The sequence below is a fragment of the Castor canadensis genome, chromosome 11 (genome assembly GCF_047511655.1).
Source record: "Castor canadensis chromosome 11, mCasCan1.hap1v2, whole genome shotgun sequence".
NCBI lineage: Eukaryota > Metazoa > Chordata > Mammalia > Rodentia > Castoridae > Castor > Castor canadensis.
Window position 1 is genome coordinate 13088127 of NC_133396.1, and position 15905 is coordinate 13104031.

The following is a 15905-nucleotide window of genomic DNA, read 5'->3' on the forward strand; positions in this document are numbered from 1 at the left end:
ATAAAGGAAATGCAAATTAAAACCATGCTAAGATTCCACCTCACCCCTGTTAGAATAGCCATCATCAGCAACACTCCAACAACAGGTGTTGGCGAGGATGTGGGGAAAAAGGAACCCTCTTAAACTGTTGGTGGGAATGTAGACTAGTACAACCACTCTGGAAAAAAATTTGGAGGCTACTTAAAAAGCTGGACATCGATCTACCATTTGATCCAGCAATACCACTCTTGGGGATATACCCAAAAGACTGTTACTCCAGAGGCACCTGCACATCCATGTTTATTGCGGCACTATTCACAATAGCCAAGTTATGGAAACAGCCAAGATGCCCCACCACTGACGAATGGATTAAGAAAATGTGGTATCTATACACAATGGAATTTTATGCAGCCATGAAGAAGAACGAAATGTTATCATTCGCTGGTAAATGGATGGAATTGGAGAACATCATTCTGAGTGAGGTTAGCCTGGCTCAAAAGACCAAAAATCGTATGTTCTCCCTCATATGTGGACATTAGATCAAGGGCAAACACAACAAGGGGATTGGACTATGAGCACATGATAAAAGCGAGAGCACACAAGGGAGGGATGAGTATAGGTAAGACACCTAAAAAACTAGCTAGCATTTGTTGCCCTTAATGCAGAGAAACTAAAGCAGATACCTTAAAGCAACTGAGGCCAATAGGAAAAGGGGACCAGGAACTAGAGAAAAGGTTAGATCAAAAAGAATTAACCTAGAAGGTAACACCCACGCACAGGAAATCAATGTGAGTCAATGCCCTGTATAGCTATCCTTATCTCAACCAGCAAAACCCCTTGTTCCTTCCTATTATTGCTTATACTCTCTCTACAACAAAATTAGAGATAAGGGCAAAATAGTTTCTGCTGGGTATTGACGGGGGGAGCGGTAGGGGGTGGAGTGGGTGGTAAGGGAGGGGGTGGGGGCAGGGGGGAGAAATGAACCAAGCCTTGTATGAACATATGAATAATAAAAGAAAAATGAAAAAAAAAAAAAAAAGAAAGTGACACCCAACTTAACCATGAAAAGGCAGGCAGCACCAAACCACAGGATAAAAAAAAGCAAGACAGTAGAGAGTAACATCAAGTTAGGTACACACAATCACACCTTCAAACAACTAAGACAACTAAATGGCAGGAATCACCACATACCTATCAGTACTAACGCTTAATGTTAATGGACTTAATTCACCCATCAAAAGATACCGTTTGACAAAATGGATTAAAAAAGAAGATCCAACAATTTGTTGCTTACAGGAGACTCATCTCACCGACAGAAATAAGCATATGCTTAGGATGAAAGGCTGGAAGAAGATTTACTAAGCCAATGGCCCCCGAAAACAAGCAGGAGTAGCAATACTTATCTCTGACAAAGTAGACTTCAAACCTACATTGATCAAACGAGATAAAGAAGGACATTCCATACTAATAAAAGGGGAAATAGACCAAAAGGAAATAATAATCATCAATCTGTATGCACCCAATGTCAACGCACCCAACTTCATCAAACATACCCTGAAAGACCTAAAAGCATATATTAACTCCAACACAGTGGTTGTGGGAGACTTTAACACCCCATTATCATCAATAGACAGGTCATCCAAACAAAAACTAAATGAAGAAATCCAAGATCTAAAATATGCACTAGATCAAGTGGACCTAGTAGATGTCTACAGAACATTTCATCCAACCTCTACACAATATACATTCTTCTCAGCAGCCCATGGAACCTTCTCCAAAATAGATCATATCCTAGGGCACAAAGCAAGCCTCAGCAAATATAAGAAAATAGAAATAATACCGTGCATACTATCTGACCACAATGCAGTAAAAGTAGAACTCAACAACAAAATAAAGACAAAAAACATGCAAACAGCTGGAAACTAAATAACTCATTACTTAATGAAGAATGGATCATCGATGCAATAAAAGAGGAAATTAAAAAATTCCTGGAAGTCAATGAAAATGAAAACACAACCTACCAGAATCTATGGGACACAGCTAAGGCAGTCCTGAGAGGAAAGTTTATAGCCATGAGTGCATATATTAAAAAGATTGAAAGATCCCAAATCAATGACCTAATGATACATCTCAAACTCCTAGAAAAACAAGAACAAGCATATCCCAAAACAAATAGAAGGAGAGAAATAATAAAAATAAGAGCTGAAATCAATGAAATAGAAACCAAAAAAACCATACAAAGAATTAATGAAACAAAAAGTTGGTTCTTTGAAAAAATAAACAAGATCGATAGACCCCTGGCAAACCTGACTAAAATGAGGAGAGAAAAAACCCAAATTAGTAGAATTAGGAATGCAAAAGGGGAGATAACAACAAACACCATGGAAGTCCAGGAAATCATCAGAGACTACTTTGAGAACCTATATTCAAATAAATTTGAAAATCTAAAAGAAATGGACAGATTTCTAGATACATATGATCATCCAAAACTGAACCAAGAGGAAATTAATCACCTGAATAGACCTATAACACAAAATGAAATTGAAGCAGCAATCAAGAGTCTCCCCAAAAAAGAAAAGTCCAGGACCTGATGGATTCTCTGCTGAATTCTATCAGACCTTTAAAGAAGAACTGATACCAACCCTCCTTAAACTGTTCCATGAAATAGAAAGGGAAGGAAAACTGCCAAACACATTTTATGAAGCCAGTATTACACTTATCCCAAAACCAGGCAAAGACACCTCCAAAAAGGAGAACTATAGGCCAATCTCCTTAATGAACATTGACACAAAAATCCTCAACAAAATAATGGCAAATCGAATTCAGCAACACATCAAAAAGATTATTCACCATGACCAAGTAGGCTTCATCCCAGGGATGCAGGGGTGGTTCAACATACGAAAATCAGTAAACGTAATAAACCACATTAACAGAAGCAAAGACAAAAACCACTTGATCATCTCAATAGATGCAGAAAAAGCCTTTGATAAGATCCAACATCATTTCATGATAAAAGCTCTAAGAAAACTAGGAATAGAAGGAAAGTTCCTCAACATTATAAAAGCTATATATGACAAACCTACAGCCAGCATTATACTTAATGGAGAAAAATTAAAACCATTCCCTCTAAAATCAGGAACCAGACAAGGATGCCCACTATCTCCACTCCTATTCAACATAGTACTGGAATTCCTAGCCAGAGCAATTAGGCAAGAAGAAGAAATAAAAGGAATACAAATAGGTAAAGAAACTGTCAAAATATCCTTATTTGCAGACGACATGATCCTATACCTTAAAGACCCAAAAACCTCTACTCAGAAGCTTCTAGACATCATCAATAGCTATAGCAAAGTAGCAGGATATAAAATCAACATAGAAAAATCATTAGCATCTCTATACACTAACAATGAGCAAACGGAAAAAGAATGTATGAAAACAATTCCATTTACAATAGCCTCAAACAAAATCAAATACCTAGGTGTAAACCTAACAAAGGATGTGAAAGACCTCTACAAGGAAAACTATACACTTCTGAAGAAAGAGATTGAGGAAGACTATAGAAAGTGGAGAGATCTCCCATGCTCATGGATTGGTAGAATCAACATAGTAAAAATGTCGATACTCCCCAAAGTAATCTACATGTTTAATGCAATTCCCATCAAAATTCCAATGACATTCATTAAAGAGATTGAAAAATCTACTGTGAAATTTATATGGAAACACAAGAGGCCACGAATAGCCAAGGCAATACTCAGTCAAAAGAACAATGCAGGAGGTATCACAATACCTGACTTCAAACTATATTACAAAGCAGTAACAATAAAAACAGCATGGTACTGGCACAAAAACAGACATGAAGACCAGTGGAACAGAATAGAGGATCCAGATATGAAGCCACACAACTATAAGCAACTTATCTTTGACAAAGTAGCTAAAAATATACGATGGAGAAATAGCAGCCTCTTCAACAAAAACTGCTGGGAAAACTGGTTAGCAGTCTGCAAAAAACTGAAACTAGATCCATGTATATCACCCTATACCAAGATTAACTCAAAATGGATCAAGGATCTTAATATCAGACCCCAAACTCTTAAGTTGATACAAGAAAGAGTAGGAAATACTCTGGAGTTAGTAGGTATAGGTAAGAACTTTCTCAATGAAACCCCAGCAGCACAGCAACTAAGAGATAGCATAAATAAATGGGACCTCATAAAACTAAAAAGCTTCTGTTCATCAAAAGAAATGGTCTCTAAAATGAAGAGAACACCCACAGAGTGGGAGAAAATATTTGCCAACTATACATCAGACAAAGGACTGATAACCAGAATATACAGGGAACTTAAAAAACTAAATTCTCCCAAAACTAATGAACCAATAAAGAAATGGGCAAGTGAACTAAACAGAACTTTCTCAAAAGAAGAAATTCAAATGGCCAGAGAACACATGAAAAAATGCTCACCATCTCTAGCAATAAAGGAAATGCAAATTAAAACCAAGCTAAGATTCCACCTCACCCCTGTTAGAATAGCCATCATCAGCAACACCACCAACAACAGGTGTTGGCGGGGATGTGGGGAAAAAGGAACCCTCTTACACTGTTGGTGGGAATGTAGACTAGTACAACCACTCTGGAAAAAAATTTGGAGGCTACTTAAAAAGCTGGACATCGATCTACCATTTGATCCAGCAATACCACTCTTGGGGATATACCCAAAAGACTGTTACTCCAGAGGCACCTGCACATCCATGTTTATTGCGGCACTATTCACAATAGCCAAGTTATGGAAACAGCCAAGATGCCCCACCACTGACGAATGGATTAAGAAAATGTGGTATCTATACACAATGGAATTTTATGCAGCCATGAAGAAGAACGAAATGTTATCATTTGCTGGTAAATGGATGGAATTGGAGAACATCATTCTGAGTGAGGTTAGCCTGGCTCAAAAAACCAAAAATCGTATGTTCTCCCTCATATGTGGACATTAGATCAAGGGCAAACACAACAAGGGGATTGGACTTTGAGCACATGATAAAAGCGAGAGCACACAAGGGAGGGGTGAGGATAGGTAAGACACCTAAAAAACTAGATAGCATTTGTTGCCCTTAACGCAGAGAAACTAAAGCAGATACTTTAAAGCAACTGAGGCCAATAGGAAAAGGGGAACAGGTACTAGAGAAAAGGTGAGATCAAAAAGAATTAACCTAGAAGGTAACACCCACGCACAGGAAATCAATGTGAGTCAATGCCCTGTATAGCTATCCTTATCTCAACCAGCAAAAACCCTTGTTCCTTCCTATTATTGCTTATACTCTCTCTACAACAAAATTAGAAATAAGGGCAAAATAGTTTCTGCTGGGTATTGAGGGGGGGGAGCGGGAGGGGGCGGAGTGGGTGGTAAGGGAGGGGGTGGGGGCAGGGGGGAGAAATGAACCAAGCCTTGTATGCACATATGAATAATAAAAGAAAAAATAAAAAAAATTAAAAAAATAAACTATACAAATTAATGGAGCAATATTTTTTGTACACAGAAGTAAGACCAGCAGAATAAAAATTTTAATCCTATTCAAACTATTCTATAAAAATAATGCAAATCCAGTGAAAGGCAAGATGGTGGGTTGCTAACAGGCATTACTTCCCTTTGTCGTCACAAATCTCAAAACTTCAGGTATGTGGCTGCAAGGAGAAGTGAGCAAATTAGTACACTAAACATAGGGTACCAGTACATGGACAGTTCATAGCTAGAGATAACAATCTCTAACTAAACCTCTAAACCCACAAATTCACTGCAGTCATGAGTGTGTGGCTCTAAATCTGCTCTATCCCTTGCCCAAGTTTTTATTATTGTTTTTTGCTGTTGCTTTTGTTTTTGTTTTTTTCTGTCTGGAGCTGAACTGCTTCCTACAAGAGCCACTGGCAGGGGCCACCCTGTGAACAAACAACTGCATGGAGGGCTAAGAGCAGATCAGCAAGCCTTGCCCAAGCCACTGGACAGAAGCTGACCAGCATCTGTGAACTACCACCCAGACCAGAAATACTAGCCTGGAAAACCAACCAGGTGGACAAACCAGTTTGAGTCCTGCAACCTTCACACTTCAATCCCCTTCTTCCCATCTTCCTTCATCCTCATTCCCTCCCTCATCCCCTTACTTTACTACCTGAATTTTAACTCCTATGTAAACAAGTTTTATTTATCAAGTCCCCTACTGTACCGTAAAAGAATTCTAATCCCTTTCATATATAACATGATTGGTTGTATAGATAATTCTGCCAATGGTATTGTACTCCATTTAAATATCTGGTTTGGTATTAAATCCATTAATTTGTTATTGCTGCATAGTGTACAGCACCAAGTTCATCCAACACCTCAGAAAATCATAAGCTAGGTGGGCATTAAAGGTGCCTTGACCTGGCACAGGACAGACAGGGAAGGGGTGAACCTGTATAATCTTTTCTACAACTAGTGTTACCTTAAGGGGCCTCCACTCAGCCAAGCCCAGTAGTCAGACAAAAACATCTGACCTAAGTGGGCTGGTTAAAGGCTCCCAGCCTGGCCTCCTTGGGAGCCAAATAAAGTGAACGAGCCAAGGCTTCTATGCAAAGGAGAGGTGTGAAGCAAGCAGGCTAGCCTGTTAGAGCTCAAAATCTGGATCTCTATTCCAAGACAAGGAGGGTGCCGAGCAAGCTGGCCAGCTAGCTAGAGTGCTCAACCTACCACCCAACCCAACAGTGTATTCATATACACAAGTGACAGGAGTTGTTCATTCCTCACTCCACAAGTGAAACATTAAACTGGAGGCCTAGGTCAAAAAGGTCTAGAAGAAAAACAGTTCACCATAGACAAGCCAGAGCAACAACTGGTCTCCCTGAACAGGGAAAAGCATAGGTTCCAAAAGCAACAGAGTGGTTTATAATCCACTAGCTGTATTCAAAGATCATACTATCCACTTGCAAGTTCTACCTCGCATGTGGAACTGCTCCCTCCAGCAGCTGCCCTAATCCAGAGACTCCCCCGATCTCCCTCTAAATTACATTCTGGGTAATCTGGGACCCTGGGGGAACAAATATGTGCAAACATGACTGGAGAACTGCAGACAAAACTCCAAGGAAAAGAGAATGAAGGGAAGAATCCAATGTACTGACAGAGGAAAGAAGACATTCACTCTCTTCCTCAACAAGAAAAAAAAAACAGGACTTAGAAAAGTTATAGTTTTAAACTGCCTATCTTTTTGATGTTGTCATTTTCTTTTTCTTTTCTTTTTATTCATATGTCTTATTTACAAACCATTCTAGTGGTAGTTTATTCTATCGCCTTCTTTCTATTACTCTAATGTTTCTATCCTTTTGCAATAGAAATAATAAAACCCAAGCCCTTACCTAAAAGTTAAATAAAGCAATAAAAGGATAAGGGATGTGACTTAAGTGGTAGCAAGTGTGAGGTCCTGAGTCCAAACCCTCACATCGCCAAAAAAATAAAATAACAAAATAAAATCTCTTATCAAGGTGACCTTGGAAACATGTTTTCTTCATTCAGAAAGAAAGCCTCGAGTTTGCAGGCTTCCTTTTTAGTTCCTTTCTAGATAACTTTTTAATCAATGTTTTGCCATTTAAAAAAATTACCTCATTTTAAAGTAAATATCACTATTAATTCCTTAGGATATTCTTTACCAACCTTACAAACATGATCAAGTCACAGTTACTCATGGTGGCAATATTAAAAACTAAATTTAGAACTGCACTATTATTCTGCTACACTTAAAAATTCTTATACAAACTTGATTTAACCTAGCTCTCCCTTTCTACAAAATTCAAATTTCAAGCTCCTGCATTAAACTGGAAAGCTGTCTGCCCATAATGCAACATCACCCAAATTTTGCACTAGGCAATGTTCCATTAAAAAACAAGTCTAATCAAAATAAAGTCCCCCCTTTTTGAATAATCACAAGATTATTTCATATTCTATTAGATTTTTGCCTTGTAAATAAAAGAACAAAAACACTGTCATTATAACTTTGCTGTTTTAATATCTTTACTCTAAGGCATTCCTATTTGAAGATTAATCTCAATTTCTACTAATATTATAAGTGCTGATTTATAATAACAAACAAGCAACCTAAGATAAATGAAAGAGATTTCATAACTTATTTAAAAACATAACTTTAGGGGTAAATAATCTGCTTTTCTACTATAGCAAGAGATTATAAATTCTATACAGACTAAGTGAGAAGACATGTTTTTAAAAGCTATATGTCAGTTTTCTGGAAAAAACACCCAAAACTATTTCATAAATTTCCTCATTTTAAACAAAACTATAAAGGCAAGCAAAGTAGAGGTGCTAATAATTTCTATATACATAAATAAATGCAAAGAATGACTTTCAATAACCAGATGGTGCACATTTGCTGAATGTACCAGCATTGAGAACAGACTTCAAAACTGGCCAAATAAAAGTGTAACTCAAGGATATTATCAGTTGAATGCTTTAGAAAATGTAAGCACCTTTTTTTTCAATACTTGTATGTACAAATGAAATTATACTTAAAAAAGTAATAATAGGTGAAAATATGATTATACATTTTCAAAACAAGCTACCCATAACAGAAATATTTATTGGAGAGAATACAAAAATATGTATATATTCATATATATATAAATATATCTATATATGTAGATACAGACAAATCCATAGATAAACAAATATATCTATACATTTAAATATAGATAAATCCAGAACATAAGTCATGAAAGATTTCTCACATTTTTTCCTTATCACACTTCCTCAATAAGCTCATAATCAATCATGTATCAATGAGTAGGTCCATAATCAAAAAATGTGGGTCATAGATCCTCCTCAACAAACAAAGTTGGTTATGACAACTGTTCTCAGAGTGAGAGGTTTAAAAATACAGCTTGGTGAAGCAAAAGGGAAGAAAGGCCTTCCCCTCCATCCCTACTCACTTCACTTGACCCGGATAATGCCACTGATAAGTCAAGTTCCACTCACTCCAAGAACTGCACATAGGAGATTCTCCCATTTGTCTGCTTTACTTGACCTGGTGAAGGTATATGTCCAACAAAAATGCACAAGTGTATTTATCAAAAGGCATATAGAGTGTTCACAGCAGTGCTGTTAATAACATCACCAAGTAGAGACAGCCAATAAACTATAATGATATGAAACAATATAGATGAATCTCACAAACTTAATTATTGAGAGAAAGAAGCTAGGCAGAAAAAGGTTCATTCTACATGGTTCTACTTATATGTTACTAAAAACAGAGAAAAGAAGTCAGGGCAGTACTTACTCTTGTAGGTGAGTAGAGACCCTTAGTAGCTCAGGAGTGGGGAAGGCTTCTAGGATAGTGGTAGCATTCAGTTTCTGGGTTTAGCAACTGGTTACATGGGTGTGTTCAGTTGGTGAACTAGTTGGTTTATACTTGTACTTTATTATAAACTCGTAAGAACTATAAGACTGCATGATGAAAACCCTCAATAAGGTTCTGTTCACAAGGAAAAAAAGATGGCGGCAGAAAAGGGATGTATAGGTCAATGTCAATGTCAGATACACGAACAGAAGGCATGCAGTTCATTGTCAACAAGGCACAGAACAGGGTCTTCAGAAAAATTTAAGAGGATTCTCTGAGAGTCCTAAATGTCATGATCTGATGGAAAGAAGATTCACAACCTGGGGCAACAGTAAGATTTCAAGGGACAGGAGAGGGACAATTCCAGAAACATTACCATGTGCTTCGTATATCTTTACTGTGTTGGCTGTGTATGTGCTTTACTCCTCAACTTGTAGCATTTTAAAGAGGAGAATAATATGTGGGGGAAATTAGAAAACATATGGAAAGCCAAAGAAGTGAAAAGAACTCACTCACTGTACACCTGCCAAGCATCCTTGGAAGGGAAGGAACATTCCAGTTCAGACAGCCCACCAGGTGCCCTTCATGGCAGGTGCATAACAGGTGCTAACACAGAGGCCTTGTCTACTTATTGAGCACTTATTATGCCAAATGTACCAACAAAGTTCCAAGAACAAAAAACATGGTGGTATGAATTAATAAATTAGATTGAAATCACATAATAGACACTGAATGGTTACAGAAGGATGGGCAAGTGATACACTAAAGAGTTTACATTCTTCACATAAAAGGTACATGGTATGTTTCCAGGTAGAGAGATTTAAAAATCTTTACCTTAAATTCTTATAAAACTTCAAGCCCAGAATATACAACGTATTTTAATTTCTATACCACCTATGCTAACAGTAAAAATACTAGCATGTTTAATACAAAAGAATCAACTTACGGTATTTAAGTAAGACAAATTTATTATAAATTATTTGTTTCAAAAAAGGATACAGATATATAATGGCACAAAAGAAGACTTAAATGGAACGGTGTTGGATAAAAATACTCGGCATTAAAAGATGTTGATGTTTTTATGCTGAACTACACATGTTCAGAAACATGAGTGACTAAAGGATTTTTTTTAACTAGGCAAGCTAATTACAAAGCTCGAATTGAAAAAATATAAACAAGCAAAACAAAAGGAAGATTTGCAAAAGAACAAAACGTGTTCTAGGGCAGAATAAGATGTTCTGCCAGAATATGCACTTCATTTTTAAACTGTGGCCAGTAAAGAGTATGCAGACAGTAGAAGCATATGAAGACCTCTGGAGCAGAATAAGAAGTCTAAAAGAAAATCTAATAGGGAAAAAAGGTACTTTAGCAGATACTTTAGTGAAACAAAGGCTAGGTTATTAAATGAATGATGTAAAATAATAGCTATTTAACAAATGCCAAAACCCAACTGGACTTATATATCAGAACCTACACTGGATACATTCCAAATGAGTCACAGATTTAAAGGTAAAAATCAAACCATTTATGTAGCAAAAGATAAATGGAAGAATTTTCATCACGTGCTCTTTAATAGGGAGTTAAGTAAATTATAGCAAATATGTAAAATATAAAATAAAATGAGGAAGCACATGATGTTCTTCTATGAAACTACCTTCAAAATACATTGACAAGTAAAAAAAAAAAACAAGTAAGGACAGAATATATGTAGTGTGTGAAGAGGAGGGTGATGGCAGGAAAATATTTATGCTAGGATGACAAGGGTACACTGCTTCTTCTAAGAAGAAAAAAATGTGTAGCTGTGGGAGGATGGAGGGCTTTTCCCTGTATGTTCTTTTTTAATCTTTCAGATTTTTTAAATTAAATAAAAATTTTATTTTGTTTCATTTACTGCAGAGCTTGTGATCTAACCCACACATGCTAGGCAAGCACAGTACTGCTGAGCTACATCTCTAGCCCATAAAACTTTTAGATTTAAAACCACAGCATTCTATATTCTAGCTTAAAATAAAAAAAAAAACCTAAAGGTACAATTAGCCACTTTTCCTTCTAGTAGATTTATTTACAGGAAAATATAGACAAGAACAAAATTTAACAAAATACTTCTAAATAATTATATAAACATAGAAATTTAGGCAAGCATCTTTTATGCTTTTTACAAAGCAATTGTCAGAAGATTTAAGACAATGATTCAAAAGAAGACTAAGGAAATATTCAATAGTCACGAGAATCTTGCCTCCTTTTAATAGAACCTCACAATTAGTTTGTATCAGCAATGTCAAGAAGCATCCAGCCAGAGGCTATGGCCCAAATTTGAATTTGTTTCATCTCAGTTTTTTTCAGAAAATGTAGTAGAGTTTTTTATGGTGCATATATTGACACATAGACATATACATATGGGTGTACATATAGCAGCTACAACCAAAACAATAATGTTTTCATTAAATAATGGCTTCTTTCCTTAAGGTCACTTACAGCCTTATCACCTAAAGACCAAATGCACTAGTGAAATTACTGCTACATAATTTTAGTACTGACTGAAAAGCAGAAAACTTATCTATGTTAGTGTCAGTGTAAGAAATATTAATGCTTACTATCTGACAATGCAAAAAAGTTAAAAATAGATCAGCATAAATTTGTTATGAGTAATTTTTGTATTTTACTGCAAGAGGAGTTTGAAAATCAAAAGACAGCTTTGAAGGCTTCCTTGAATACTTTAGACAATTTATACAATACCTCAAAAACAATGCTTTGTCATTTTTATTGTATCCAAAACTTAGAAATCAAATTAGTAAACAGAGGATTATAGAAAATAGGAATAAACCAGGCTGGGCGCTGGTAGCTCACTCCTGTAATCCTAGCCACTCAGGAGGCAGAGATCAGGAGGATTGTGGTTCAAAGCCAGCCAGGGAAAATCCAATCTCAAAAAAACCCTTCACAAAAAAAAGGGCTAGTGGAGTGGATACAGGTGTAGGCCCTGAGTTTAAGCCCCGGTACCGCAAAAAGAAAAGAAAATAGGAATAAACCAAACATATACTATCTGTATGTGTTGTTGATAGTTTGGGGGGCTTTTGGGGGGGGCGGGTAGTGTTGCTGGGAATATAATCCAGTGTCCTGGGTCTTATGCACGCTCATAGATTTTAACTCCTTCAAAAAAGAAACAATACTTTTGAAGCGCTAGTCCTTCAGAGTTATACTAATGATTGTTAAATACAATCATTTTCCATTTTAGTCTATTAAGTTTCTCCTATATTTTACTTATCTTTGAAAAATAAAAAATGAACACATACAATTCAAATCATTTGTAGTTATAGTTTCAATAAGTTTTAGTTACTTGAGGTATTAAAATGATTTCTATAATAAAAATGAAATAGGAAACAAAAATGATTAGCACATATATAAAACAAAAATAAAAACCAGCAGTAAGGCCATCACCTTAAACTAGTCTTATTTACTAGAAACAACAATAGGAAAATCAGTTTTTAGGCATTATCATTTTAAGTGAAAAATGCTGCACATAATCCATAGTGTCCCTCTTAAATCACATCTCTGAGATATCAACTTGAGGACTAAACAAAGAATGAGTTGGCAGTTTCAATTGCTTGGAGCAATTATATCAACATCACCTTCTCATATAATGACTCCTAGCCGTCTGACACTATTAGATCAGAATAAAGTCACCCAGTTTTCCCACTAGCATCTCTAACACATTATACAACATACTAATTCACAAGACCTTTAAAGCGACCTTTAAAGCTCTTAAAGAGTGTTAGTCTTGAAGTCAAGCATGATGTACAAACCTATAATCCTAGCACTTGGGAGGCTGAGACAGGGGATCACAAATTCATAGGCAACTTGGGCTACATAGCAAATTCCACGCCAGCCTTAGGCTACATAGCAAGACCCTGTCTCAATAAAAACAAAAAATAAAAATAAAATAAGTGTCAGTCTTGTCATGATTCAAGGTGGTGTATATTTAACGTTTAATGAATTTAATTATTCCCTTTTTATTTCATCTAGCTCATACTTGATGATGTGGACAATCAAGCAGTAAGTCCTTCATAGATAAAAATTAGTATCTTATGATGTCATAGTACATACATTATTTTAAGATGTCCTATCCCATCAATTGAACCAATATATTTAACTAACAAGCAAGGGAGAGGGAATGGTTCTGCAATCTGCCCAGAGAAAGTTTGATACAAAGTTTATTTGATGCTGGGAGTTCTTTTTGGCATATTTTAAAGGCATTCCTATTTGGAGATTTGAGAAAGCAAGAAAAATGAAATTAGCTGATTTGCTGGGAGGTAACAAGGTCCACTGAACTCAGGGAAACTCCTCCTCTTAAATCACCTTCTTGGGGGAAGTGCCTTGTTGGCCTTCCTCCAATTAAAGGTCTTTTAGCTCTACCCTGTAATTTTCAAATTTCTTAAATAACTTTCTAACCAAACTAAATGGTCCTTTGAGAAAGGACTACACATTGGCTGACCCATAGTAGGAACTGAATATCTACTGAATGAATCAGTGTCTACCAGATACCAACTTCAAGGTAAAACCTCATCATAAGTAGGGCCTAATCCACTTAGCAAGCGAATGGAGAAGACACACTTTAGCACTTCAATGTACCTTTAAGTATTATATCATGAGATAAAACATTTCCTAAACAATGCCTGTATAGTAGTCCATTTTCAGATATAACATTACCAAATTTTTCAACAAAATCTATCGAGCAATTTTTAAACGTCCTAAAACCTAAATCTCATTAAAAAATATGTTGCCATTTATGAGGAAGAAATAATCTGAAACCACCAAATTTTACTTTCTTACATTTCTATCACTTAAAAACGACTAGGCTGGTATTTCTGTTTTTAAAAAATTCTGAAAATACTGACCCATGATGAAAAACCAATGCAAACTAATCCACAGCAAGGCTCTTATAAAACATGATCCTTAGGTTCTAGTTATTAATTTGGCTCCTGGTTTAATATGAGTATATTTTTTAAAAAATTAGATACAACATGATTTTACTCACGTCAAAGCTTCCTCCAATTTATGAATTTTCTTTTGAGCATCTTCTTTTTCCTTATCAAGCTCACTCTGCAATTCATGAACCTGCCATGACAAGAATATGTGAAATTTACTGAAAGACAACTGTACTCAAAAAAAAGAGAACAGCAAACAACAAAACTGTAATCTCAAATCCACTTTTAATATAAAATCAGATTTTGATATTTCAAGATAGAAATTTACAGTCTAGGAATGGTAGCACATTCCTATAATCCCAACTACTTGGGAGGTGGAGGTAGGAAGATTGCAGCACTAGGCTAGCCCTGCAAAAAGCATGAAATCCTATGTGCAAAATAAATTAAAAGCAAAAGAACTTGGGCCATGGCTCAAGTAATAGAGCACTTGCTTAGCAAGCACAATACCCTGAGTTCAATCCCCACTACTGCCAAAGTAAGAAACTTCAATCAAAATCATTTACCATAAAATGACTACTAATGTCAATTTTCTATTAATTAATAATTTTTTGAATCTACATGCAGATTCTCTTTAAATAACAAACCCCAAGAGGCACCAATCATTATGATTTTTTTAAAGTTTTATTTTAGTGAAAAGAATCTCATAAGATTGAACACAATAATGTGTCTATATTCCCAAATACAGAAGGGTTATGATGAAACAGTTGTCTTCCCTTCCACGGCCGGGCATGATTCTATATCCATTTACCACATTTGCAAGAAATTCCCCTCATGACTATCTCTTTCCTGAATGTAGCATCCTTGGAGTAGGTAGGATGGCTGCATCAAGGACACAAGGGCTAAATGAAGTCTCTTCACAGAAACTCACATGTGAAGGCAGAGAAACATTTTAGGGATCTTAAAACATGACAAGGAAAGTTTACTACAGCTGGACAGAAAAGGAGGAGTACAAACGCAATCACGGTTCCACCCACATGGCAAGAGAAGCCACAGAGTCTTAACAATAGGCAAGTGAGCCCTTAACTTCTTAGGATGAGAATAGCTACTACAGACCTACTAGAAATTGTGGTAAGTCTGCAAGTGAAACTGATGGACAGTAGGAGAGAGGAATGACAAAAACAATGAAACACACAAACACACTGTAAGCCATAGCAAACTCTGAATCGGTGCTAGCCAAAAACCATTAGTTATACTTATTAGTTTGAATGGAGACATACTGAACTCAAACCCTGTATTCTTTGGTGTTTTCCTTTTATAATTCTCTTGTATTTTTCCCTTGGTGTTTTGATAAGTAAATTAGTAAAATAAACTCTCTCCTTGTAAACTAAAAGGGATGAATGTAGATTGGCAACTTTTCATGTTATCAAAAAGCTTCTACTGGTTACTATGATGGCAATCACTAAAGGAAGAAAAAAAGTTTTTTTAAACCTGAGAAGAAGAGTTTTAGAATGCAGGTGGCTGAATGAATAATCAGGAGAGCTGGAAGACAGGAGTCTCTCTCCACCATATTTTAAATGATAAATTTAAAATATCTCATAAAGACTGTTTTTCTTATACACATTGATATGTAGAACATGT

The 15905-nt window shown here is 36.1% G+C and overlaps 1 protein-coding gene across 19 annotated transcripts in view; it reads right to left on the reverse strand.

Annotated features, from left to right (window-relative positions):
• Cep112 (centrosomal protein 112) overlaps positions 1-15905 on the reverse strand; it is a 459140-nt gene that overhangs the window by 309299 nt on the left and 133936 nt on the right. For all 19 annotated transcript variants that reach the window (XM_074045313.1, XM_074045307.1, XM_074045308.1 and 16 more), the window contains one exon: positions 14378-14457. In XM_074045313.1, the coding sequence (XP_073901414.1) occupies positions 14378-14457 (80 nt within the window). The remainder of the gene's footprint in view (positions 1-14377; positions 14458-15905) is intronic.